General features: G+C 39.7%; 1 protein-coding gene across 3 annotated transcripts; it reads left to right on the top strand.

Moving 5' to 3' along the window:
• Positions 1–1,293: 1,293 nt before the first annotated feature.
• Positions 1,294–23,014, top strand: LOC122768368 (immunoglobulin-like and fibronectin type III domain-containing protein 1). Of its 3 annotated transcripts, XM_044024306.1 has the most exons (27): positions 1,294–1,472; positions 4,919–5,005; positions 9,232–9,351; positions 9,633–9,775; positions 9,868–9,967; positions 10,093–10,137; positions 10,930–10,963; positions 11,082–11,265; positions 11,413–11,526; positions 11,626–11,794; positions 11,938–12,210; positions 12,361–12,822; positions 13,354–13,419; positions 13,665–13,850; positions 14,307–14,414; positions 16,609–16,733; positions 16,872–17,013; positions 17,152–17,445; positions 17,586–17,882; positions 18,386–18,565; positions 18,701–18,829; positions 18,922–19,230; positions 19,735–19,820; positions 19,914–20,106; positions 20,200–20,496; positions 22,015–22,341; positions 22,440–23,014. In XM_044024306.1, exons 2-27 carry the CDS (start codon positions 4,957–4,959, stop codon positions 22,445–22,447), a joined length of 4,440 nt encoding a protein of 1,479 aa, XP_043880241.1. In that variant the 5' UTR covers positions 1,294–1,472; positions 4,919–4,956; the 3' UTR covers positions 22,448–23,014. The 3 variants fall into 3 exon arrangements, with proteins under 3 accessions (XP_043880241.1, XP_043880243.1, XP_043880242.1); XM_044024308.1 differs by lacking the exon at positions 14,307–14,414; XM_044024307.1 differs by lacking the exons at positions 1,294–1,472; positions 4,919–5,005 and adding an exon at positions 7,306–7,425.
• Positions 23,015–23,443: the final 429 nt, after the last annotated feature.

The raw sequence follows: 23,443 nt of genomic DNA, 5'->3' as shown, positions 1-23,443 counted from the left end.
TAATCCACTGAGCCACTTAAGTAGCTTGTGAACATCTACAGTATGTATGTTTCAGTGTTAAGTGTTTTATATGACGCCTAAAATCATGTCGGGCACAAATGCACGATTGTACTGGATTATTATGGAACTCCCATCATTAAAAGTAAAACATCATTACCATCAGAGCAGTTCAGACAAAGTAACAAAAACCCCAGAGTTATATTTAACATGAAATGATGTAAGCGCTGATCCATGCACAGATACATGTACTGTACACTGAATACTGGCCGACAGAAATAGATTTCCAGACCTCCTCGAGTCTGAAGGTATATTTGTTTAAGTCTGACAGGTTTATGGTTGTTGTCGTTTGCCGGGTGCAAAGTTCACAGGTTTTACAGTTTGCGCAAGAAAGGTTTATGCAGTTATTACGACTATTATGTGGTACACACATAACGGTCAAGGGAATAGCCATTCATCCATCTTCAACTGCTTATTAATTGGGGTTGTTATAAACTAATCATCCTGTTAGTAACCTATGTTATACAGCGTACATACGGTTCTACTTCATATTTGTAAATAAATACACTTTAGGGTGCGTTAATGCTCGACATTTCTTTGCTATATTATGTCTATTATTATTGATACTCTTGATCAGGTTTCAGATGTTTGATGGAGCAGCTGCTGTGCTGTTTGGCACGACTCTTCCACGGGAGGAGGACAATGTGACGCACCCACACATCACCTCTTTATTTCAGCCTCTCCGTAAATAGCGGCTGGCAACTTTTACATGCGCTTCAAAATAAAAACCCTTCACAAGACATGCAACTAGAATGCTACCGTCGTGCGTGTAAGAGACGAGCCGAAGGTGTTTAAGGGCTGCAGCCTTGAACCTTTGACAGTGGCATAGCTGTATCCATCAAGTCTATTTTCATTCTAGTGTTCGCTGTTGCCAATGGCATCCTCAAAGCACACACCTTTAGTTTGTACTTTCAAATGTCCTATTTGTTGTGGTTGACCGTTACTGTAGCCTGTAGCACTGAGGTGGACTGAGAGAATCAGGTGCATCACTGTTAACGGACCGCTGTTCTCTGTCTGTCTATCCAGAAAAAAGGTTGTGTTGCTCTACTTGATGAGTTGCAGTACTACATTAACCTCTACAGTGCACGCACAGTACACAGCAAACTCGTCAACATTGAAGGCTTTCAAAACAAACTCTAATCTTCATGAGTGTCACTTCATCTGCCCCCACCCCCACTGCTTCACCGCCCACTCAGCCTCCAATGTCTTTGGAGTCTCCACAGATACAAAAAAAGTCTGAAGCTTTTGGCAGCCACCAGGTCTGGGCAGTGAAGGAGCATCAAGCACCGGCTTGGACACTGGTGGAAGAATCTATTACGTTGGGGGAAAAAAAAAAAAAATCAGAGGAAGGCACAGTGTGACCAGACTGCTGCCCGACAGGGAACAGAGCTGCGAGAACTGAGGACTGTGAGCAGGTAGGTGGCCCTCAAATTAAGAGGCTGAATGAGACGTAATGTGTTTATTCAGAGCTGAAACATGGACTAAAGTCGGCCTTTATGGCTTCTACGTCAGTGCCTGCAAACATGTATCAGTGGTAGCTGCATTGTGCAACGTCGCACAGTGTAAGCAGGTGCAGTGGGCGTATCACAGTAAAAGCCTAAATCATACTACATGTGAATGACGTGACATTTTCCTCTACAGAGAGCCGAGTGTGCAGCACTTAAAGAGTAATAAAGTGACCAACAGTAAATAGGATTTGATGTGCTCTCTGATTTCAGTTCAGTTCAAATTAAAGTGAGTTATCGCATTAATAATGTACATGTATACATTAAACTGTGCAGGATTAAGTGACATGGAGGAGGCTCATTTGGTGTTCATAATCATTTTAGTAAAGTATGCAGGCTTCTGAGTTTGAATTTCATTGTTTTAAATGGAGGGAGAGAGCTGGATCATAGCAGTGAGGTCAGTGCTGCGAGGTTGCTGGCTGATGACTAACTTTAGATGGAGGTATCAAATCAATGTAGCCTGAGATACTGAGATTTGCAAGGAGGGAGTGGGTTGTACTTTTGGCAGAAAGTGAGTTTTGTTTTTACATTAAAGAAGCACACAGGGGTTGTGGTTGACACTGCTCAAGCTGTAGCTGTTCTGTTCTCACAATGTGCACATGCAAAGTGCATTTTCACAGAAAGCAATTACCTTCAATGCGATTGCACTTCCTAGATCAGGAAGAACCCGACCAATCGGGAAAGGCTCAAGAGAATAAAGTAACATAACAAGCTGAAGCATTTTCTCACGCAACTCTCAACAAACTACAGTGAATTCACGGACTTGTCAGCTCTCTTACAACAATTCATCAAAGGTGCAAAGTAACTGGGAGGTTCAAATAGCAGCATTAGTGCTCATTTGTCACCAAAGGACCTTGTCATCAGGCCTGTTTCTGCATGAGTTACACAGCTGAAGCCACTTTCTCTGTTGAACACTCAGTGAGGTGAGGAGACGTGATGAAATGACATTTCCAAGAGTATGTAGTCAGTCGTGTGTGTGTGTGTGTGTGTGTGTGCGTGTGTGTGGGGAGCTGACATGTCAGACATGTCACAAAGTAGTGGCACATTAGCTGTAATTTGTTTGTATGCAGCACTGCATCTCCCATATCCCCTTAAATTTCAAAAGACTCCACGGCACGACATCTTTCAAGTCATTTCATGGCGTTCACATGAGAAGAGGTCAACTTTAAATGATGTCAAATGACGCAGTGCTGCACAGACCTATTTTTAAAAAGATATGGAATTACAATCACCACAGGGTTTAACATGCCCTCACTGATCGTTCAGTCGATGCAAATGATGCAAATCCAGTCATGTGACAAACTGAACCCATTTTAATTAGGACATGAACATCCTGTGTGAAAAGCAATTCTTATTTACAGCTATGCATGAAACGATATGAGAATTCCATGTCAACATTTTTCTTTAGTCAACATTTTATGATGGAAAAATATTTATTTTTTTAATATTTTAATATTTATGAATCACAAGGTATGGGGATGACTTGGAAAAAAAAGACTGCCCCTTGTGGTTTTCAAAAAAAAAAAATTACTTGGATTGTATGTCGGCAAGCTCAAATGATTGTGTGTGTGTTTTTAATCACAATACAATCATCACATGTCCTCCAATCTCTATTTAGAACAGCCCGAGGTATAAATAAACCCTTTCTGCTGCAGTCATCCAACATTTCAGATGAACAGTCTCCATGTCTGAGCTTGGTGACAGAAGATTTTACTGTAATGCAGCCTGCAGCATAAATATTTCAAATCTGAGAAACAGTGTTTTGGAAACATATTCCAGATCTATGTTATTTTGTCTCTAACGCCCCACCACCCCCACCAGTCAGGTTTCTTTAAAACATACAAGAGCCTCAGCACTATAAATGTAATCAGCTAAAATGGCAAGCTCTCCAGCGAGAGGGGACGAGGAGTGGGTTTCATTTAATGCAAAGGGCCGTCTGCCAAAGTGACTCCTGTTTCAGGCTGTTTTGCTTTTACCATATGTGATGAGCGGTTCAATTTGAAGAAACACCAAGAGCCAAGATTACTGCTGGAGCACAGAGCCTCTCCGAACATATGCTGCTGTGTGTGTACAACTAGAAATAAAATACTGACTTCACAATTATGTTTCAATGAGACGTCGGAGTACATTCGAAATGTGAGGTGAAACCACACATTATCGTTTCTGGACACTTGTGTTCCTTCTTCTAAAGCCTGTCTTATAAATGAATAAAATATGCAGAAGGTCAATTCATTTTGTATTTCATGAATATTTAAAGGCTATAAAAGAAACACTTGAAATTTGAAAATGCACCATGGGCTTCTGATGTTCAGAGAAACAGACAGAGCATCAATGTTGATTTAAATATAATTTAAAAAAAATAGACAGGTGGGATCAACACGAAGGATTATGAGGTGAATAGAGAATAAGGCTTTATAACAGGCTCCAAACAAAAGTCAAACACTGAACGTTACGTGACTGATTTGCATTATTCATAACTGCCACAGTAAGCAATATAATTATAATGTTAAGTGATTAAAATAAGCATAAATGGGTACCATACACGCAGCATTAAAAGCAAAGCTCAAACAGGACTCACCTATTGTTGTTAACCTTTTTTTCTGGGAATAAAATCAACTCAACTGCAAAATAATAATGATATAAAGGGACGCATGTGACCTTTTAATGACAAAGATGAGCTGTGGCTCGCAGTTAAACAAGTGTCATATTAGTCAGTTGATGCCTATAAGTGTCATATGCTATACTATTTTGTTTTTTCTTTGATGTAAAACTCACTAAAATGTACCACAAATGCTTGCCCCTCAGATTTAAGGGTGGTAATCCGGTTCCATTGAAAGAATAATGTAAATCCTTGAGTTACCCACATCAGAAATATTTAAATCAAGTGAACAGAGAAATGGCAGAGTGGTGAAAGACGGGTTTAGCTACTGTTTTGTCTAAAGCCGGTGAAAAGGCAGATTAAAATCTGACATATACATTTTTTTTTTTAAACTGTAAAATAAATCAGTTAATATTAAGCACATGAGCAGTAGCAGAGGCATCTTAAACTACCTTGCTTAATGAACACATTCCTGGAGAGGATTCCTAAGATAGATGTTTCCCCCCATGATAAGGCCTGCAGTTACTGTAAATGACACTGGTTGCTGCCTCTTACTGACTGCTCAGAGCAACTGCAGGGATTGAAAGGAAAAGTCTACACTTCTTTGAAACCACTTTCCTCCAAAGATCTGGAATAAATGTTTCACTGTGTGAGTGGCCTCTGCTTGAACCTTTAAAAAAGAGAATGACTGAATAAAGCTGTGATGTGTGCCTACTCTGCAGACTTCCCCTTTCTTAACCTCTGCATTCTTCTTCAGAGCCTTGTGAATCAGCAGTGCTTCGGGAAGACGGCAAGATGTCGAAGAAGTCAAAGGTGACCGAGCCAACTGCCGCTGGGCAGGCGGGTGAGTGCAGAATGATGGACGCCCCATCTTTTTAGGCATTTCAAAGGTTTGTATTGCAGCTGTCGCCACCTGAAATCCTCATTTGAAGACTCAAATCACGAGCAAAAAAAAGAAGAGCTTACCAAAGAAGAAGGCAACGTCAACGATTACAGAAGATTGGTTCCCTGTGCAGAAAATCTTTTTTGAAGACATGGAATGCACAAAATATTGGAATAACACTGCATTAAAAGTGACTCCTGAGCATTTCTGATAAAGACGCAACCACCAGAGCAACGTCTTCTGTTAATATCTACGGTTTTTGAAATGACCACACAGTGTGATTGCATCCATGACGTCAAGAAAACAGACGTTTTTTTAGAGCCAAGGAACAGGTGGCGTATTTTTGGCAGAAGCGACACATTAGAGTGTGACACTGGCCTGTGTTACTGGTCAATTTCCACTTCCCAAGGTTGCAATTATGCAAATGTTCCAACGCGCCAGTAAATGATCACAGGTAACAGAGATGTCTGACAATGACATGTTCAAAGGAAATAATCTCCGGAGGACCAAAACAACGTTAGGACAAAGTGTCGCTTCGGTCTCTCTGAAGAACAACCCAGGCACAAAGCTGATGGGAACAAAACGAATGAGACCGTCACTAACAGCTGCCACGGTTGAAGAGGACACTGAAAATCAAACATCGTCCCATTCCTCTTTGGGTACAAGACAAAATGGAGATTTACTTAAAATTAAATTCCAACAAATTCTTTCTCAAGCACTGTGCAGGAATCATCCTGAGATGAGGAAATGTCTGAGTGAGCTTGAAATGAAGGCTGATCAGCACTAGCAAAGCAAAAAAAAAAAAACATTTACATGCTGCAGTAACCATATTGCTAACATACTGTATTCTATTTTGTCTTTGACTAACTTCTCTTTGTGTGTCTCTGAAGACTTTGGTCTGCTCCAGTTGTGTCTGTGTGTCTTTGTGTGCTTCCCATTTTGGGGTTACGTACTTTACACTGTTGTGTTGTATCTTCATTATGTGTCTGTAATCCTGTCGAAGTTCCAACCTGCCATGGTGCTTTTGTCAGGATTAATGTTTCCCTGTCCTGTTTCCTCTCCTGCTGTCACGTTGCGTGTTAAGTCGGCGGTTCTGAGGGAGTTCACCCAGACGACAAAGGTATGCAAGAAAACAAAACAAAAAAAGACAATCCGATAACACAAACGATCCACCTTCCTGTAAGTGCATGACTTCATGTTGGTTGAGTCGCATGCATCACGTGATCATCATCGCTGCTTGAAAGTTGTCACCCAGAATGGGATGAGCCAGCTTTCAGTGTCACAACAGATGCATTTCACTGTGACATTTCAAACAACCTCCATATGAATAAGAGCTGCAGCCTGTTGCTGGATGGCACAGCAGTTGATTGTCATGAGTCTTTTTTTATTTCATATATTATAACAAAAATGCCACTTTGACAACTTCCACACAAATAAATATAAGGTATAATATAAGGTTAATTTGAGCAGTGGTCAATGACGTTATCACAAATTCAATCACCAAAATGTATTAAATAACTATTAGTACTACCTTTCCGTGATTTAAGATAGCACTTTTAGCATCTCACTACTTATTCAATTAGGTTTTTAGTTAGCCATCGGTGCCTGTATCAGCTCATGTCATCCTATTTTGCTGATAAACCAATGAAAGTCAACATGGTGAATGTCAGGCAATACCAGTGTACAGCCAGTAAATCAGTGCATTCCTAATTACAACAGCAAGTACTGAAGAGTGACAATGACGATGTAAAACACAAGCAGCAATAAAAAACGGGTAATAAAACAGGCAAAACAGGTTTTATGGGATCTGAACAGTGATAGCAGGCCATCGACTCGGGCTGTCACTGTCTCCACAAAATCTCAAACAAATAGTAGGTGACACACTAGTACACCCCCCAACTTGCCAACACATGTTCAAATTCCAAATAAAAAGTGACAGCCCTACCATCGACATGTTTAAACATCTGATGGCTGCAACAAAGAGTATTTATTTCACACTCAGAATACCATATTTATGCTAATTCTTCTCCATAAAATACTTTTATAATAATTGACTGACCCATGAAATCAATGCCTGCATGGCTTACACATGCAGTTTTAATTGCTATCTCTATTGTTTTTAACGGCGCCTGTGTCATCCTCGCTGTGCCACGGTGTGAACCCTAACAGAACATAACACTGTTCATTCGCACTTGTCACAAGCAATTCACCTCCATTCCACTTTGGATTGCAAAATGCTGGGGCATCCTACTCATTCCATTCAGTACATATATATATATTCTAGAGTTAATATTCTGCCTATTGCAGGTCTTTCATGTCAAGTGAAAATATTTAAAGAGCAGGGATCCCTGGAGCAGCAGAACCCCTGTGATCAGCAGCTGGTGAGCCCCACAAGATTTCTGTTGGGTAGATTATTCCTGTTATACTCTTAGGGTTCTGGGGTTTCTGCAAAACACAATAACAATGCAACAACACGTAATCACAAAGACATTAATAAAAGAAAAAAAAAAGAAAATGCATATGGCCTAAGGCCTTTTGCAGATATATGACGTGCACTATTTCTTTAATACGGTTGCATACTGTAGGGTGTTTATTTATCTCCAGATGTCATCCGCTGTGCCCCTACAAATGAATAAATGATGCCGATCATATGAATCCAATGTGCAAAAACATCTTGTCCAAACATCGCAGCAGCACATCGCAAATGAAGTGAGCATCGATTGCTACTGTAGAGTTTAAAACGCAGACAAGTATTAAATCATAAATATTGCATAACTACAATTTAATAGTACGCATATAATAACTTTACAAGTATGGGTTCAGTCCGACACAAATGTAGACAACTAATGAATTCAAAGTTAAATAAGAATTGTCTCACATTTTCAACAACACAAAAACATTTATGTTTATAGCCGAAAGTGAGAGTCATGTGAAAGTATCATTATTATTATGGCCTAAAATTTGTCAAAGTGCATTTTTATAAAGATGTTTAAATACAGTATTACACATCTGTAAAATAGTTTTAATGCATAAATTAAAAAGTCATTATCAGTAGGAATACAGCTTTGTATTACTAGAATAGGGTTAGTATTTTTGAAGTGAAATGTCAAGAAATGTCCATGAGTCAAGAAATATCTTCATTCTTTCTTGGTCCTAGGCTTGAAACTGCAACACTAATTCCGCACTTTTTCGACCCACTCCCGCTTCACTCACCTCATTCCCAGAATGTAAACAGTGTCCGCCATCTTTGCTAATGGTTACGCTAACAGGACCAAGTGTCAGTGGCGGGCACGTAACAAAGAAAAGAATGAAGATATTTCTCAACTCAGGGGAAACTGAGGTTGGGAAGCACAATTTTTCAAAAATACTAGTCCTACTCTAGAAATCCATCCATCCATTTCTACCACTTTATCCTCCACAGGAGGGTCGTGGGGTGTTCTAGTAATACAAGCTAAATGCATACCATGAGGGAGTGTTAGGGCCACATTGAGAGCATTTTTTTTTTTAAAGTCTTAATTCACGAGAATAAAGTCGTACATTTACAAGATTAAGGTCGTAAATGTTCTCGTAACAGGATATTTTATTTTAGAATAAACAGGTTAGAATGTTAAACTATACATGTACGATTTTATTCTTGTTTCACAAACAAGGAGATAGTTTATTCTCGTAAATTAAGACTTTATTCTTGAAGTCTGTCAAAAGAAAAAGTTTCTCAATGTGGCCCTAATACTCATTAGGGGCTCATAATCATACAGACAATTACTGATAATCTAAAAAATATTAAGGCAAAAGTAAACAATAGACAAAAAGAATAAACCTAATGCACATAATCACCATAGCTTCTTTTAGGTAGTTATTTTCTTTAATTCTTAAAGAGTTTGTTACATTATTGTGGCAGTTTTTTTCTTCTTTCTTCTCCTGACGTGTTTAAATGTGACTGTGTGCATTTTACACTGACAAATGTTTACTTTCTTAATTGTTTGGGTTTTAGATTGGTATTTTTCATCCACTTTTGAACTAAATGTCTTGGTAAGCATCATTGCTTCTTCCGACACACCAACTGATTTCTTTCCAAAAAAAAAAAAAAAGTCATCATCACTTCCACATTAACTGTACAAATTATTTTTGAGCATCTTTAAATTTGACGTCACGATTTTCCTAATTTCCGTTGTTTTTAATTTGATTAGGTATCAGGAAGAAGTCCAAAGTTCCCGGTGTCATGATAACACAGTTTATGGAGGAACTTCCTGAGGGAATGACAACTCCTGATTTCACCCGCAAACCAATTGCTTTGACTATTCAAGAAGGTAATTGACTCACATCTCCATGAAAAAAGATTAAAGGCAATTTATAGTTTTCAGGTTCAAACAATTAAATCTACAGTAATTCACAAACAACATGCAGACAATGTCCTGGTGGCTCAGGTCATAGGGCCTTGAATGCCATTCCTTACCTCTTTCTTCTCTTATTTCTATTATCTAATGTAATCCCACAATTTCACAAACAGCATCACAGCCATTGCCACTGAACATACAGCCATGAATAATTTGTCACTGAAAGGAAATCCTCATTTTGTCCTCTCTTCTAGGTAAATATGGATTTTTTAAAGCCATTGTGGTGGGCACTCCCACACCTACTGTAACATGGAGCAGAGCAAATGGAGAAATACATTTCCACCCTGATGTTTGCCTGCAAAAGTATGATGAGTCATCTAACGAACACACACTGGAGGTAAACATTGCATGTAGCACTCGATGATGCGCAATACATCCTGATTTCAGTGATAATAACGTGTTATTAATTTTGAGTCTGCGTTTCAACAGTTTCCTAAGATTAGCCCAGAGGATGCGGACACCTACAAGTGTTATGCAACCAATGAATATGGAAGAGCCATTTGCACTGTTGTCTTGAATGTTATTGCAGGTAGAAAACTTTATTATTCTCACGCTGCTCTTTCTCTCAAATGTCTTTGATACGGTTTGCATGAAATTTCCTACTGAGACTGTGACAAACAGGCGACAGAAACCAAAGTTTTTGTTTGTTCACAGTGGGATTCTCTAAGAAAAAGGAATTTCAAAAGACCGAGGCAAAAGGTGAGGTTGTGTTTTGAGTTTTATCTTACGAGAGTGTGTGTGTAGTGGGGGGTGGGGTGTTGAGGGCTATATACACCACAATTAGCACAAAAAGAAAGCTAAAATTAACTTTGTCTCTCAAAGACACATAGGCCACAAACTGGCATCACAATTCCATGAAAAACACATACATATATATATATATATATATGTATATACACATACATACACATGTATATATATTTATATACATACATTTATTTTTCAATCAATACTTGGAGTGATACTACAAGATACTCCTTAATTGGATTTATTGGGAAAAATATGCCCGTCATGGTGAATCTGTCAAAGCGTAATGTCACCGCGCACCGACATCTAAATGAAAGGCTCTCTTTTTAACGTCACTTGGAACTATACAGAGTGTGTGAAGGCTTCATCATCTGCAATAGATCACATCCGTCTAAGGTTCCTCTTGAAAAGATTTTCTTGCTTTCCCACATCTGAGCAGAGTTTCAGGACAGTACGAGGCACAATGTAACGTCTGATCCACTAATATGTGATTAATCTTTATAGCCCACACTACAAAGTAAGACTGCGCCTACCATGTCTACTGCACCAGATTGCAAGCTCCTTTATTTTATAAATAGTAAATAGTTAAAAGTCCAAATAAATTGGGAGACACTTGAAGTTGAACACAGAATTTAACAGAATATTTCTGACCCAAAACTTATTTGATAATAAAGAAATTTTACTCTTTCATAAACAAATATCCTTCCTATATGATCAACAATATGTTTTGTTATTGTTCCGCAGACATAACTGACTTAAGAAAAGGCCTTAAAAAACGGTGAGTCATAAATGTTAAAATTGACTATTATGTCAATGCCTATATTTTCCATGATAGTATGAGAGCAATACCCTTCCCATGGAACGTAACGACAGTAATTCAATCTACCACACTGCAGTAACTCTGATGGAACACGTCAGGCAAAACAAATGGAGCCAGACGACAAGGTTTGGGAAATTCTGCTTAGCGCAGACAAGAAAGACTATGAGCGGATCTGCATTGAGTACGGTATCACTGACTTCAGAGGAATGCTGAAGAAGCTCCAAGAAATGAAGAGAGAGAGAGAGGCTGAGATTGCAGAGGTGTGTAATATACACGTTGCCATTTTCATTCCATTACCAGTATTTCCTTGTTTTATTATCCTGTTTTGTCAATGTTTGATGTTCGTTTGGACACACCAACTTGCTTATACTTTATAATATTGTGTTGTATCTTGATTTCTATCATAGTTTGTAACACAAATCAGCACACTGAAACCTATTGAGGTCAACGACGCGGACTGCGCAACAATTGAGTTGGACATGGACCTCAAGGATCCCACAAGCAAGATTTTCCTGTACAAGGTGAGGCATTATTAGCTCACTCTCAGTGACATATTATGTGGTGTTCTTCTTTCTCATTTATGTGTTATCACAAATGCAACATGTCCCTTCACTCTGCAGGATGGCGTCATGGTTCCTTTCGACATAGACGCAAGCGAGAACGAGAAGCATAGTTTGAAAAGAACTGGCAAAAAATATGTTTTTACAATTAAAAATCTGGGTTTAGGGGACGCTGGACTCTACTCAGTGGATGTCGAGGGTGTCAATGTATTTTCCACAGACTTTAAAGGTAAGTAAGTCATCAACCAAAATGATTGTGATAGTTAGATTTTCAATATAACTTCTTAATATATTGTGCTTATATACAGTAAATTCATATTAGAAATCTAATACTGTGTTGGTTTCTTTTTATGCCTTTCTGAAATCCTGCAGTTCCTGAGGTCGAGTTTGCTGTCAAAATACAAGAGGTCAAGGCAGAGGAACGGGAGGATGCCGTCTTCCAATGTGTCCTGACTGCACCCATGCATGAGATTAAGTGGTATGGTAAAAGTGCGCCACTGTCAAATAGTGAGAAACATGAAATCATTGTATCTGAAGATAAGCTTATCCACAAGTTGCTTGTGCGGGACTGTATGCCTTTGGATGCCGGTATCTACGCCGCTGTGGCAGGAATAAAATCATGCAATGCCTGGCTAATAGTTGAAGGTGAGAAAATTAGAATTACTTGATGAATTTCCTTTTTTTAATCTTTGAGATATGAATGCTAAAATGTGATGTATTGTATTTTCCCCTAACATCAATAATTCTGAATTAAGCAAATAGATAGAAATTTGATAAACTTTCTTTTTTTTACAGCTGACAAAGATCCTACAAACAAAGGCAAGAAGGTGGCGCGCAAAACTACTATGGCTGGGGGCTGCAATGAAGAAGACCTGACAAAAATCGCAAAGGAACAGCAGGAAAAATATTTGAAGGAAATGGAAGAAAAAATGAAAAATGCCAAGAAAACTCAAGAAGAGAGAAATGCTGCAGATGCAGCAGCACGGGCAGAGGCAGAAATGGCCAGAAAGGCAGCAGCTGAGGAGAAAGCAAAGTCAAAAGGATCTGGAAGAGCTGGTGGTGCTGGAGGATCTGGCACTGCTGGACTTGATGGTGGCATAGGAGGAGGAGCTGGTGGTGGTTATGGTGGCGCAGGTGGAGGAGAGGGTGCAAGTGGTGCTGGAGCTGGATTTGGAGGTGGAGTGGGAGGAGGACCTGGAGGAGTGGGAGGTCAAGTGGGAGGAGGACCTGGAGGATTGGGAGGTCAAGCGAAAGGAGGTGCTGAAGGAGTTGGAGGTCAAGCTGGAGGAGCCTGGAGTAGGAGGTCAAGCTGGAGGAGGTATTGGAGGACTGGGGAGGTCAAGTGGGAGGAGGACCTGGAGGATTGGGAGGTCAAGTGGGAGGAGGACCTGGAGGAGTGGGAGGTCAAGCTGGAGGAGGAGCTGGAGGTGGGGAGGAGTTGGAGGTCAAGCTGGAGGAGGACTGGGAGGTCAAGCTGGAGGGAGGACCTGGAGGAGTGGCGGGGAGGAGTTGGAGGTCAAGCTGGAGGAGGTGCGGTAGGAGGTCAAGCCAAGGTGGCGTGGAAGCTGGAGGAGGAGGTCAAGCTGGAGGAGGCGCCCGGCAGGGAGCAAGCTGGAGGAGGTCCAGGGAGGAGGTCCAAGGGGAGGTCAAGCTGGAGGAGGACCTGGAGGGAGGGAGGGGGTCAAGCTGGAGGAGGACCTGGAGGAATGGGAGGTCAAGCTGGAGGAGGCTGGAGGAGGGGAGGACAAGCTGGAGGAGGTGCGAGGTTGGAGGATCAAGCTGGAGGAGGTGCTGGAGGAGTTGGAGGTCAAGCTGGAGGAGGTGCTGGCGGCGTAGGAGGTCAAGCTGGAGGAGGTGCCAGCGTGGGAGGTCAAGCTGGAGGAGGTGGGTGGCATAGGAGGTCAAGCTGGAGGAGGTGGGTGGGAGGTCAAGCTGGAGGTTGCCCGTGGGAAGTCAAGCTGGAGGAGGACCTGGAGGATTGGGAGGTGAATTTGGAGGAGGACCTGGAGGACTGGGAGGTCAAGTTGGAGGAGGTGCTGGAGGAGTGGGAGGTCAAGCTGGAGGAGGACCTGGAGGACTGGGAGGTCAAGCAGGAGGAGGACCTGGAGGAGTTGGAGGTCAAGCTGGAGGAGGATCTGTTGGTGGGGTTGGGGGAGACGCTGGAAGAGCTGGAGGGGGCGTTGGAGGTGGAGACCTTGGAGACGATTTTGAGGAATATGAAGTGGACGGAGAAAAAAAACGCAGAAAGCGTGCAGGAGGTCAACTTGTTCCAGATACAGCCATTGGTAAGAAATTAATTCACATGAATGCATGTTGAGCCAAAACTATGTTCTGTTTTAGTTGTCGTCCTTTTTACTATGCAACTATTTACGCAAGCAAATGACATGTTTTTATAGGAATGCATGTTTAATTCTGAGATAATGAGATAATTTATATTCATTGAGATTAAACATAGCAGGTGTAGTAGAAATTATATGTATTTTGTTGTTGATAATGTCTTTCTATGTCTACATTTTGCAGTTCTTTTAATATTTATTACCATATCTAGTATTTACTGGTCGGTTCTATGAACTTTCATAATTATGATATTTCTCTTTATCCTCATTAAGTTTTCTATTAAAATACCTTCTCAACAGATTAACAATATTTTGTCCACAAATTTGGACAACAACTGTAAAGTCAGCAGTGACAGTCATCTTTTTTATTTCTTGCATAAAGCTGCTATTTATTATCACTAATAGGTCAGGATAATATTGATGGGGAAACTACAAATCAACAAGGAGAACAGTCTGGGAAAACAGGAAAACGATCTAAAAGGAAAAATGTGGTCAATAAGGAGGCTGTTGTTGGTAAGAGATGTCAGTGGTTGCATGCTGTAGAGGAGTGAAGTACTATTAACACCATTTTGAAATTAAAATAACTGGCATTAGAGCCTGTAGGAAATTCTAAGCTCCTCCTAACTTAGATGCAGTTTAACATAAATGCATATAGCACTGACATGGTTTATAGTGCTCTGCTTTATTAGCAAAATGCCAAACCATAGAAACATATGTTTCAAAGGTCAAGCCTAAATGATAAAACTTGTTTTCTTATGGTGCCATTTAGATCTCATATGTCCCAGAGCCTTGATGTCTAATTGGTTTCCTGTCCATAACCAACCAAAAACCAGGGGCTTAAATGATTAACTCATTAACTATCTGCAGAATTTTTGTTTGCATAAACTAACTTGGACAATAGTGAATAATAAAACGTCATTTGAAATGACTCAATCTTTGTTAATGAAACAAAAGTAGTTTTGTGCATTAGCAATGCTATTGGCATTCTTCCTCAAAAAATTGTGTAGTAGATACATAGCAATAAAACATTCTTTTTTTACGACATGACATTTATATTTTCATATGGAGCACGTTTTTATTTATTTTCAGATTTTTCATAATAAGTCACCTCCTAATTCTATAGTTAGCTCTATAGCTGCTGATGTTTTCATGCTATTTTGACATTTGCATTCTTATTGTCACTGTTTTCATGAATCTTATTTGTAAGGCATGTCCAACAGCAAATGAGAAACTTTGGATTGATGATAATTACGATGATATCACCTCAAACTGAAAAGCAAAAAGAGACGAGTGGTGCCGGTGGTGATAATGGCACAGGGCCAGCAGCAGTCTGTGATGAATCTGCTGAAAATGATGAAGGTGCAGACGGTGGCGAGCCAACTGCAGCTGGCAAGCATTCAGGCCATGCACAACATGGCCCAGTGATTGTGGAAAGAGTTAGTGGTAAGATTACAGGTGCAGTATTCACTGCTTCATGGGAAGCATTGTCCCTGAATAAAGTCATTTGATGAGCAGATGACTTTTTCAGTGGATTGAGGAAAAACAGAAATAGTGTGTGACCACTTGGCAAAATGCTACATTGAATGCATAACTGTTTCAAAAGCCTTGTATTGGAGTAATCAGCGATAGTGGTATTAACCTTGAGGCTGCTTGTAGATAATGCTAATTAAATTTCATGCACAAATAACTTTTGGTCTACAGCAGTATAAATATTTTTCAGATGTTATAACAGTGACTGCTATAGAATTGTTTCTGCAGAGAATATATTAGCACTGGTAATATAATTTTATGTCTGTGATCTGCAGGGTGGATATCAGCAGTCAATTTACTCTATTTTTGTTTACCTCCACCTCACATTTACTGTGTTCTGCAGGCTGTGTGTGTGTGTGTGCGCGCGCCTGTGTGAGAATAATGTTTATATGCATCTGTGCTTTTTGTGCTTCTGTGTTAACAATCTTGCTTGCCTTATCAGGATGAGTCAGTGCATTGAGGTTAATTATTCAAATGAACAACTGTAGTATCGACCATTGTCTTGATACAACTGTGTAACGACTGTATCCACACACAAACTCTTGCATATTTTAAAGATGAAGACAGGATGGAGGATGACCATGCTCTGAACCAGTTTCTTCATACTGAAGACTTTATTCACAGCACCTAGAAAATGATCTTTTCTTCTAATGATTATGGAACTATCAGTCCTAGGTATTTGAGTGAGGTATTTTCTATATACATGTGTATTTAGACAGAAGCTAGGAGAGAAGAGTCAATTAATGATATCCGTATAAGCTGTGCCAAGATTTCAACTCCCCCAAATGTTCAACTTGAAGAGGGCCACTCCCAAACAAGACAATCAAGCTTCAAACTAACCAAGAAGGCATCGTCATCAAGTTTGACACAAGATGTATTCTCCTTTCATCTCTTAGAAACCTTTAGACATATTCTCTGACATTAAAGCTTTTAACGAGTGTATTTTATACGTAAATGATAATACACATGCTATCAACAGAAGCCATCATGATTGTTTAAAAAGGGAGGTAAGTGTGTACATCCTTGGATTACATACAAGTTTGTAGACAATGCACTCATATCATATACAGCACATGAACGTATACATTCAATGGAATTGTTTTCAAACACTACAAAACAACTAAGTGACAAACTGTATGCAGATGTGCATTCATTTACATGATTGATCAATCCTCAGACCCCGGAGTTCACTTTCATGCTGGGCTTTCTGACTGTAAAGCTGTTATTGGAGAAGCAGCACAGCTGGAGTGTAAAGTGAGCAGCGAGGACTGTAAAGGAATCTGGTACAAAGATGGAAATGAGGTGAGTCCAGAATTGAAACGTACTCGGTAGCATAAAGGGCCAGGTTGTTATATGTGCAGTAATATGGCCCCGCAGATTTGTATAAATCAGAGGCTCAGGCAAGAGTGTTTTAATATGTTGCTATTTTTGTTTTTCAAGATCAAATCATCTGAGGGTATAACCATTTCAAAAGATGGAACTTTCCACAGGCTGAAAATTCACAAGGTAACAGAAGAATTTGCTGGAAAATATAAATTTGAAGCTGATGGACGAAAAACCGAGGCCATGATTGTTGTTGAAGGTAAAAGATAAAAACTTAATCAGTGATCAGCCTAAAAAAATATATTTGAGAGTACTGCATGGTGCTCTGAGATTTCTAAAAAATGTACATTATTAGATGCTTGTACAATCCTGCTTAAATGGCTGTTTTATCATTTAGACCCACCAAGGTTTGACGCTGAGGAACTGAAAGCATTTGCAAAACCTGTAGCCGTGAAGAAAGGACATAAAGCTACCTTCAAATTACCTTATGTTGGACGGGAACCTATAAAGGTTCAGTGGTACCTTGAGGGCGAGGAGCTCTCAGAGGAATCAAACATCAAGATTGAGAATGCAGAGGACTACAGCCGTCTGCTGTTAACCAAGCTGCAGCGCAAAGACAGCGGCGAGGTCAAGATAAAACTCAAAAATGAGTTTGGCACTGTTGAGGCCGTCACCGAGCTGGTTGTAATGGGTACGTATGAGAAAATGAAGATGAAAAATGTAACCAACAAACATTTCTTTGAATAAATATGTCACATGAATAAGTATTGTACTTTGGGTAATGCATTATGCAAAGACAAGTGTTTTCAATGCCATGTTGTTTATTGGCAGATAAACCTACTCCTCCAATGGGACCTCTGGAGATCGTTGAGGCGAATTCCTCCGCAATTGAATTCAAGTGGAGGCCCCCAAAAGACTGTGGTGGCTGCAAGATTGGAAACTACATGCTTGAACGACAACAGGTTGGCCGAAACACCTGGAAGAAGTTGGGGCCAATTGGGCCCAGGGCCAAATACAGGGACACTGATGTGGACCATGGCAAGAGGTATTGCTATCGCATCAGAGCGGAGACCGAAATAGACACCAGTGAAATGATGGAAACAGAAGACATTCAAGCAGGCACAAAAGGTATACTCTGATGGAAATGATCAAACATTAAGCCTCTTGCTTTTTATAAAACCAGATTGTGCCAGCATTGAAATGGTGAAGTGAATGTGTAAATTCCAGAAAGCTGCCTATAAAAGTTACAGTATTTTCAGTTACAGTTAGGGCTGGCCAATATTTAATTAACAACATATATATCAATATCATGTCTATGCATCGTGAAACACATAGTTGCAAAAACAAACGCAGGTTTGCAAAATGTTTCCGTGTGTCTTTCAACATTCTTTCAAAAGCAAAATTCATTTGACATTTTATGACGATAATTATTGACATAGACTAAATTGCAAACTTTTTATTGTTTTAAATGTTTTGGCCATGATCACCTAGCCCTAGTTACAGCATTATTAGCTTATTTTGTCATTGTATTCCTTAAAAAATGTGATTAATTATGAGTATTAGTCATGCTGCTTGCTTTACACAAGGAAATGATCAAAAGATATTATTAACATTTGTGTGTGTGTACACAGCATACCCTGGAGCTCCATCTGCACCAAAGGTGGTGAGTGCCTGCAAAAATTGCATTACCCTCTCCTGGTCTCCTCCTTCTGACACCGGAGGAACCAGTATTCTGGGATACAACCTCGAGAAACGCAAGAAGGGCAGCAACCTGTGGGGTCAAGTCAACCCATCTGATGACATGATAAGAGGTTTTTCTCCTTTCAATGCTTCAGTTTGATCATGCTATGTCAGCATGCTACATATTGATGACTTTACGCTGTCTTGCCTTTAATGCGTACGCGTGTTGTGTGATCAAACCGTATGTCTGTATATTTTGTCCACAGCTAAGGGATTTGCCGTCAAAGACGTGATTGAGGGCTTGGAGTATGAATTCCGTGTGACAGCAATCAATAACTCTGGAGCGGGTGAATACAGTTCACCCTCTGAGTATGTGTTTGCCAGGGACCCTAAAAGTAGGTGGACATTTAGAAATACTGTGACTGTCGTAATTTCATCATGCTAACACGTCATACAACAAGCACTCACTTCAAATCGTGCATTGCAGAGCCCCCGGGGAAAGTCGTCGACTTGAAAGTGACAGATTCCACCTACACAACTCTTTCCCTGTCTTGGAACGAACCCAAACACATTAAAGGGGAGCACGATGAAGCCAAAGGATATTTTGTTGAAGTCAGGCTTGCTGAAAACACGGAGTGGGATAGCTGCAATTCAAATGCTATCACCATGACATCCTACACAGTGAAAGGCTTGAAGTCATTGGCCATGTACTGGGTGAGGGTACTCGCTACTAATGATGGAGGAGACGGACTACCACTGGAGCTGAATAATTATATCCTTGCCATGCCTCCTCCTGGTAAAAAAAAAATCCCTTTCAAATTATTCATGACTCAAATCAAACAGATTTAATTGTATGTATATATCTTTATTTTACCTGTGAAGGTTATCAGTCATCCAGGTCATACTATCCTTTAATCTAGAGTTTAAATATAGGCTAACTGAACTTGTTTTAAGTTGACTTGCTGAAAACTCTAGGTATTTATCCTCTATCTTGTTCTCTCTGCCCCTTTTAGGCGGGTATTGAGAGACAGGTATCCAACTGTTTCTCTGTGCCTCTAGACAAGTAACTAAAGACAGATACTCAACCTGTTCTCTAGACAGGTATCCAGCCTACAGAGGCTAAATACCTGGAGTTTTCTACCAGTAGGTCACAAGTTAAGGCCTATGGATTATGGATTCTATTCAAAGTGAAATGACCCAAATGACTGATAATGACTTTTATTGCCCTTAATTCTTCAAAGAGCAATTTAAAAACCATATGACTGGTGTTGAACTAACTTGCATCTCATTGTTTACTCAGTGAGGCCACGATTCACAGATGCAAAAATCAAGAGTTTCATGGTGGTGAGAGCAGGGCACTCTGCAAGATTCAACATTAACTTTGAGGTATTTGGGCAAGTTATTCAACATGACTTCTAATGACCATGCATACTACTTATGTGGAATTAATCATTTCTTGTGAAATTATACTTTTTGTAGGCCTCACCTTGGCCGGAAGTCATCTGGCTGAAAGGTGGAGCTCCAGTGTCTAAAAAAGTGACCATCAGCAATGCAGAGGGCACATCCCAGCTTCTGATTCCTTCTGCTGAGCGTACAGACACTGGAATCTATACGATCATTGTTAAGAACATTGTTGGCCAAGAAACATTCAGCATTGAAATTAGAGTCACAGGTGAGTAAATAGTAAAATAGTGTAACTTCCTCCTTTACACATAGTCAAGTCTTTTGAATATGAAGTGGAAAAACCTCTGTGTTTGTACTCCAGACGAACCAAAGCCACCGGGTCCTGTGGAGCTTGATGAAAACGTGCCGGGTACAGTGACCATTTCATGGACCGCATCTCCAGATGAGAAACGTGACGACAGGCTGCACTACAGGGTGATGAAGCGTGATTCCAACAAAAGATCATGGCACACCACTGCAGATCACATCTTCAACAATAGATTCACTGCCTGCAACATTATGCCGGGTCGAGAATACCAGTTTAGAGTGTATGCAGAGAATGATATGGGCTCCTCCAAACCAAGTGAATCAACCAAATGGCTCATTCCCGCCAAAAAAGGTACGAACATTTTGTTTTATTTGACTATTATTTTATTAGAAAGTCACATTTTACTAAGCACCAAGGCAACAAATGAAGTTGAACCATCCTTTTTTTCACTTGAGCATCGATCATCATGTCTGAGGACACAAGTCAATGTATAATACATACATGTACTGTGCCGCTGTAAATGATCGTTTCTAAATGCTTTTCTAATTTAATGTCTGTAAAATCTTTGTCTATATAAAAGCCCATTTTAAAATATGTAGCGTGGGCCACAGCAAGATTCTCAACAGTGAGAATGGGGAGAATGGGGCGGAGGAGCTTTGAGAGCAAGGAGGAATCCAGTAGAATTATGGAATTAGGGCAAGAGAAAAAGGAATGAGGGACAATGAAGGAGAATGTTGAACTTTGATAAAAAAGACTGCAGAGACGAGAAAGTATTTGGGTGGAGAACTTTGAGCTGCACTGAAGGACACTAAAATATGACGAAGACGCATGATGAAAGAATGAGGATAACAATGAAGAACAACTTTGATCTGTGTTAAAGAAATTTGAAGTGTGATTACAGACTTAAAATTGACATTGGGAACTTTAAGCAGCATGGCACCTCTTAGTGTCCGCCATGCTGGAACTTATTGGAAGAAGATGAAATAATGCAAGAGTACTTTTTAGGGCAAATGTAATTATTTTTTTCCCGATCTTGACCTTTCAGTTATTAACAGTTATATATTGTGCTTGATCCAAATGGAAATTATAATAGTTTGATGATATTCACCAGTTAAAGATATAATATGTAACACTGTATCATTGAAATATCTGAAAATGATGAGACTAGTGAAACATTTGTTGTAGTAGGTGTAGTAAGTAGTGTACTTAAATCAGACAAAACATTTCCAACACCTTGAATAAAAATCTGTATTTCTATTCAAGATGACAAACCGGTTAATTTTGGTTGCCTTTAAAGGACGTCATTCGCTTTGACATCTATGCTATAACTTCCAGGGCAATCTCCCTAAGAAACATCAGAGTGAGGGAGGAAATATTCAGTATTACTCGTTAGTCAGTATGTCTCTTTTTTTCAATGGATAATGTGGATTTTTCACTAATGGATCAAAAATACTCACTGCACGTTTTTGCCGCCCAAAGCTCTTCCTGTAAAGTGCAAACACACAGAGGAACCAAACAAGACAACAATCCCATGATGCCATGCTGCTTCCTAAAACTAGGTCTTCAGTTATTGTTTGGAATGAGAGACTCCTAGTGGCAGAAAGGGAATAGTGTGCGTATAATTTGGTCAATAATAGTATGATAATAATAGTAAGTAAAACACTAATAGTGTTTTGATGTGGTCCACATATCACGCTATATTAGGACAAAAAAATCTATTTTTGATATTCCAAATCACAAATTAGTCATTTTACCTGGTAGCAAAAAAGGAAGCGAGAATCTCTTTGAAAACTCTAGAATTTAAATGGCATCACAGTGTGTTGATGTTTTGAATTCTGATTTGATGCAATGCATTCTGTTGTCTTCCAGAAAAGTTCACTATCAACATACCAGAGTCGAAGACCTGTAATCTGCAGTCTCCTCCCAAGTTCCTGGTCCCACTGAAACTGCACACCGCCCCTGACGGATACGAATGCTACATGAGCTGTGCCATACAAGGAGATCCAACACCTCACGTGACATGGCTGCGCAACAATCTCAGTCTCAACACCAACACTAACTACCTAATCTCCAACACCTGCGGAGTGTGCTCTCTGCTCATACTGAGGGTTGGACCTAAGGACACCGGAGAGTACAAGGTTGTTGCAGAAAACGCATTGGGGAGGGTGGATTGCTCCACTAAATTGACAGTCAGAGGTAATAATTAATAGAATGCGCTTGTATTTCTAATATGTATATAGTTATTCTGAACAGCCTTTTTGAAATAATAACTTCCTTTGTCTCTTTTTTTGCAGAATTTTAAATGAACATACTGAAGACGATTGAACGGTTTTACCCCCCAAACTTAAGATTGTGTTGTTTATTCACAGATACTACACACTGTCTTTAGAGGTTAGCTCTTTCTGTCAAATGTAGATAGACTGGTGAATATTCATTATTAAAGTCACACTTGTAGACATGAAGCTGAAGTGAAAGTCACAAAGTGTGTTGATTTCAAAATAAAATGAAAGCTTAAATTGCCAATGTGGGAGTTGTAGAATATTTTTGCTGGAATGACGATGTATGATCAAAGCAAAAATGTTTACATTACGCTATGTGGCAGTGACTTATTGATTTGAAATGTGCTTTTTAAACAGCGTTTGCCTAAGGGATGCAGCTCACTCTAGCTAAATTATATTCATTTTGCCATTGAGGTTGCAATTCATGTGTATGATGACTGATCGCATTCATTTTTTTTTTTTTCCATATTTGTGGATCTTTCCCTCAACTGAAACTAAGGAAACATACTGACATGAAAAGTGTTGCAGCATGTCGCATAAGAAAATGTGTGCGGGTGTTAAACTATAAAATAAATAAACGTTTCATACTGCTTTTGTGATTTTGTGGAATCTTTGTTCTGCACTTCACTTTGGAGAAAAAACAAGCACTTAGCATCATTATGTAAATCATAATCCCTTTGGGTCATCTATGATTACCGACTATCTTCATGCAGAGACATCAACGTCTACCTGCACACCACTAGTAGTCATGAATTAGCGTCTGCCCTATTTTACAATATCATCCAAAGTGCTTAGATGGGCTACAAAAGTCAATAAATGACTTACATGTTGAAACTGACTCATTTGCATAATTATTCAAACTTTCTATTGATAGATTGTTTTATTACTCAAAATGGAAAACGGATACTGGAACAGCCCGAGCAGCAGGTTTTAGAATTCCTGACACTTGTTCACCTCCATTAAGTTTCATGTGCGTAATTTATGTTCAAACGTCTTATATTACCTCTCTAAGCATTTTT

The sequence above is a fragment of the Solea senegalensis genome, linkage group LG4 (assembly GCF_019176455.1).
Source record: "Solea senegalensis isolate Sse05_10M linkage group LG4, IFAPA_SoseM_1, whole genome shotgun sequence".
NCBI classification, from domain to species: Eukaryota; Metazoa; Chordata; class Actinopteri; order Pleuronectiformes; family Soleidae; genus Solea; species Solea senegalensis.
This window is presented reverse-complemented; position numbering and strand designations above follow the sequence as displayed.

Coding starts and splice junctions, on each gene's coding strand:
- LOC122768368 (XM_044024306.1), top strand. CDS start 4,957: ATGTCGAAGAAGTCAAAGGTGACCGAGCCAACTGCCGCTGGGCAGGCG. Junction 9,776..9,867: donor CTAACGAACACACACTGGAG/GTAAACATTGCA, acceptor GCGTTTCAACAG/TTTCCTAAGATTAGCCCAGA. Junction 17,883..18,385: donor CATTCAAGCAGGCACAAAAG/GTATACTCTGAT, acceptor GTGTGTACACAG/CATACCCTGGAGCTCCATCT.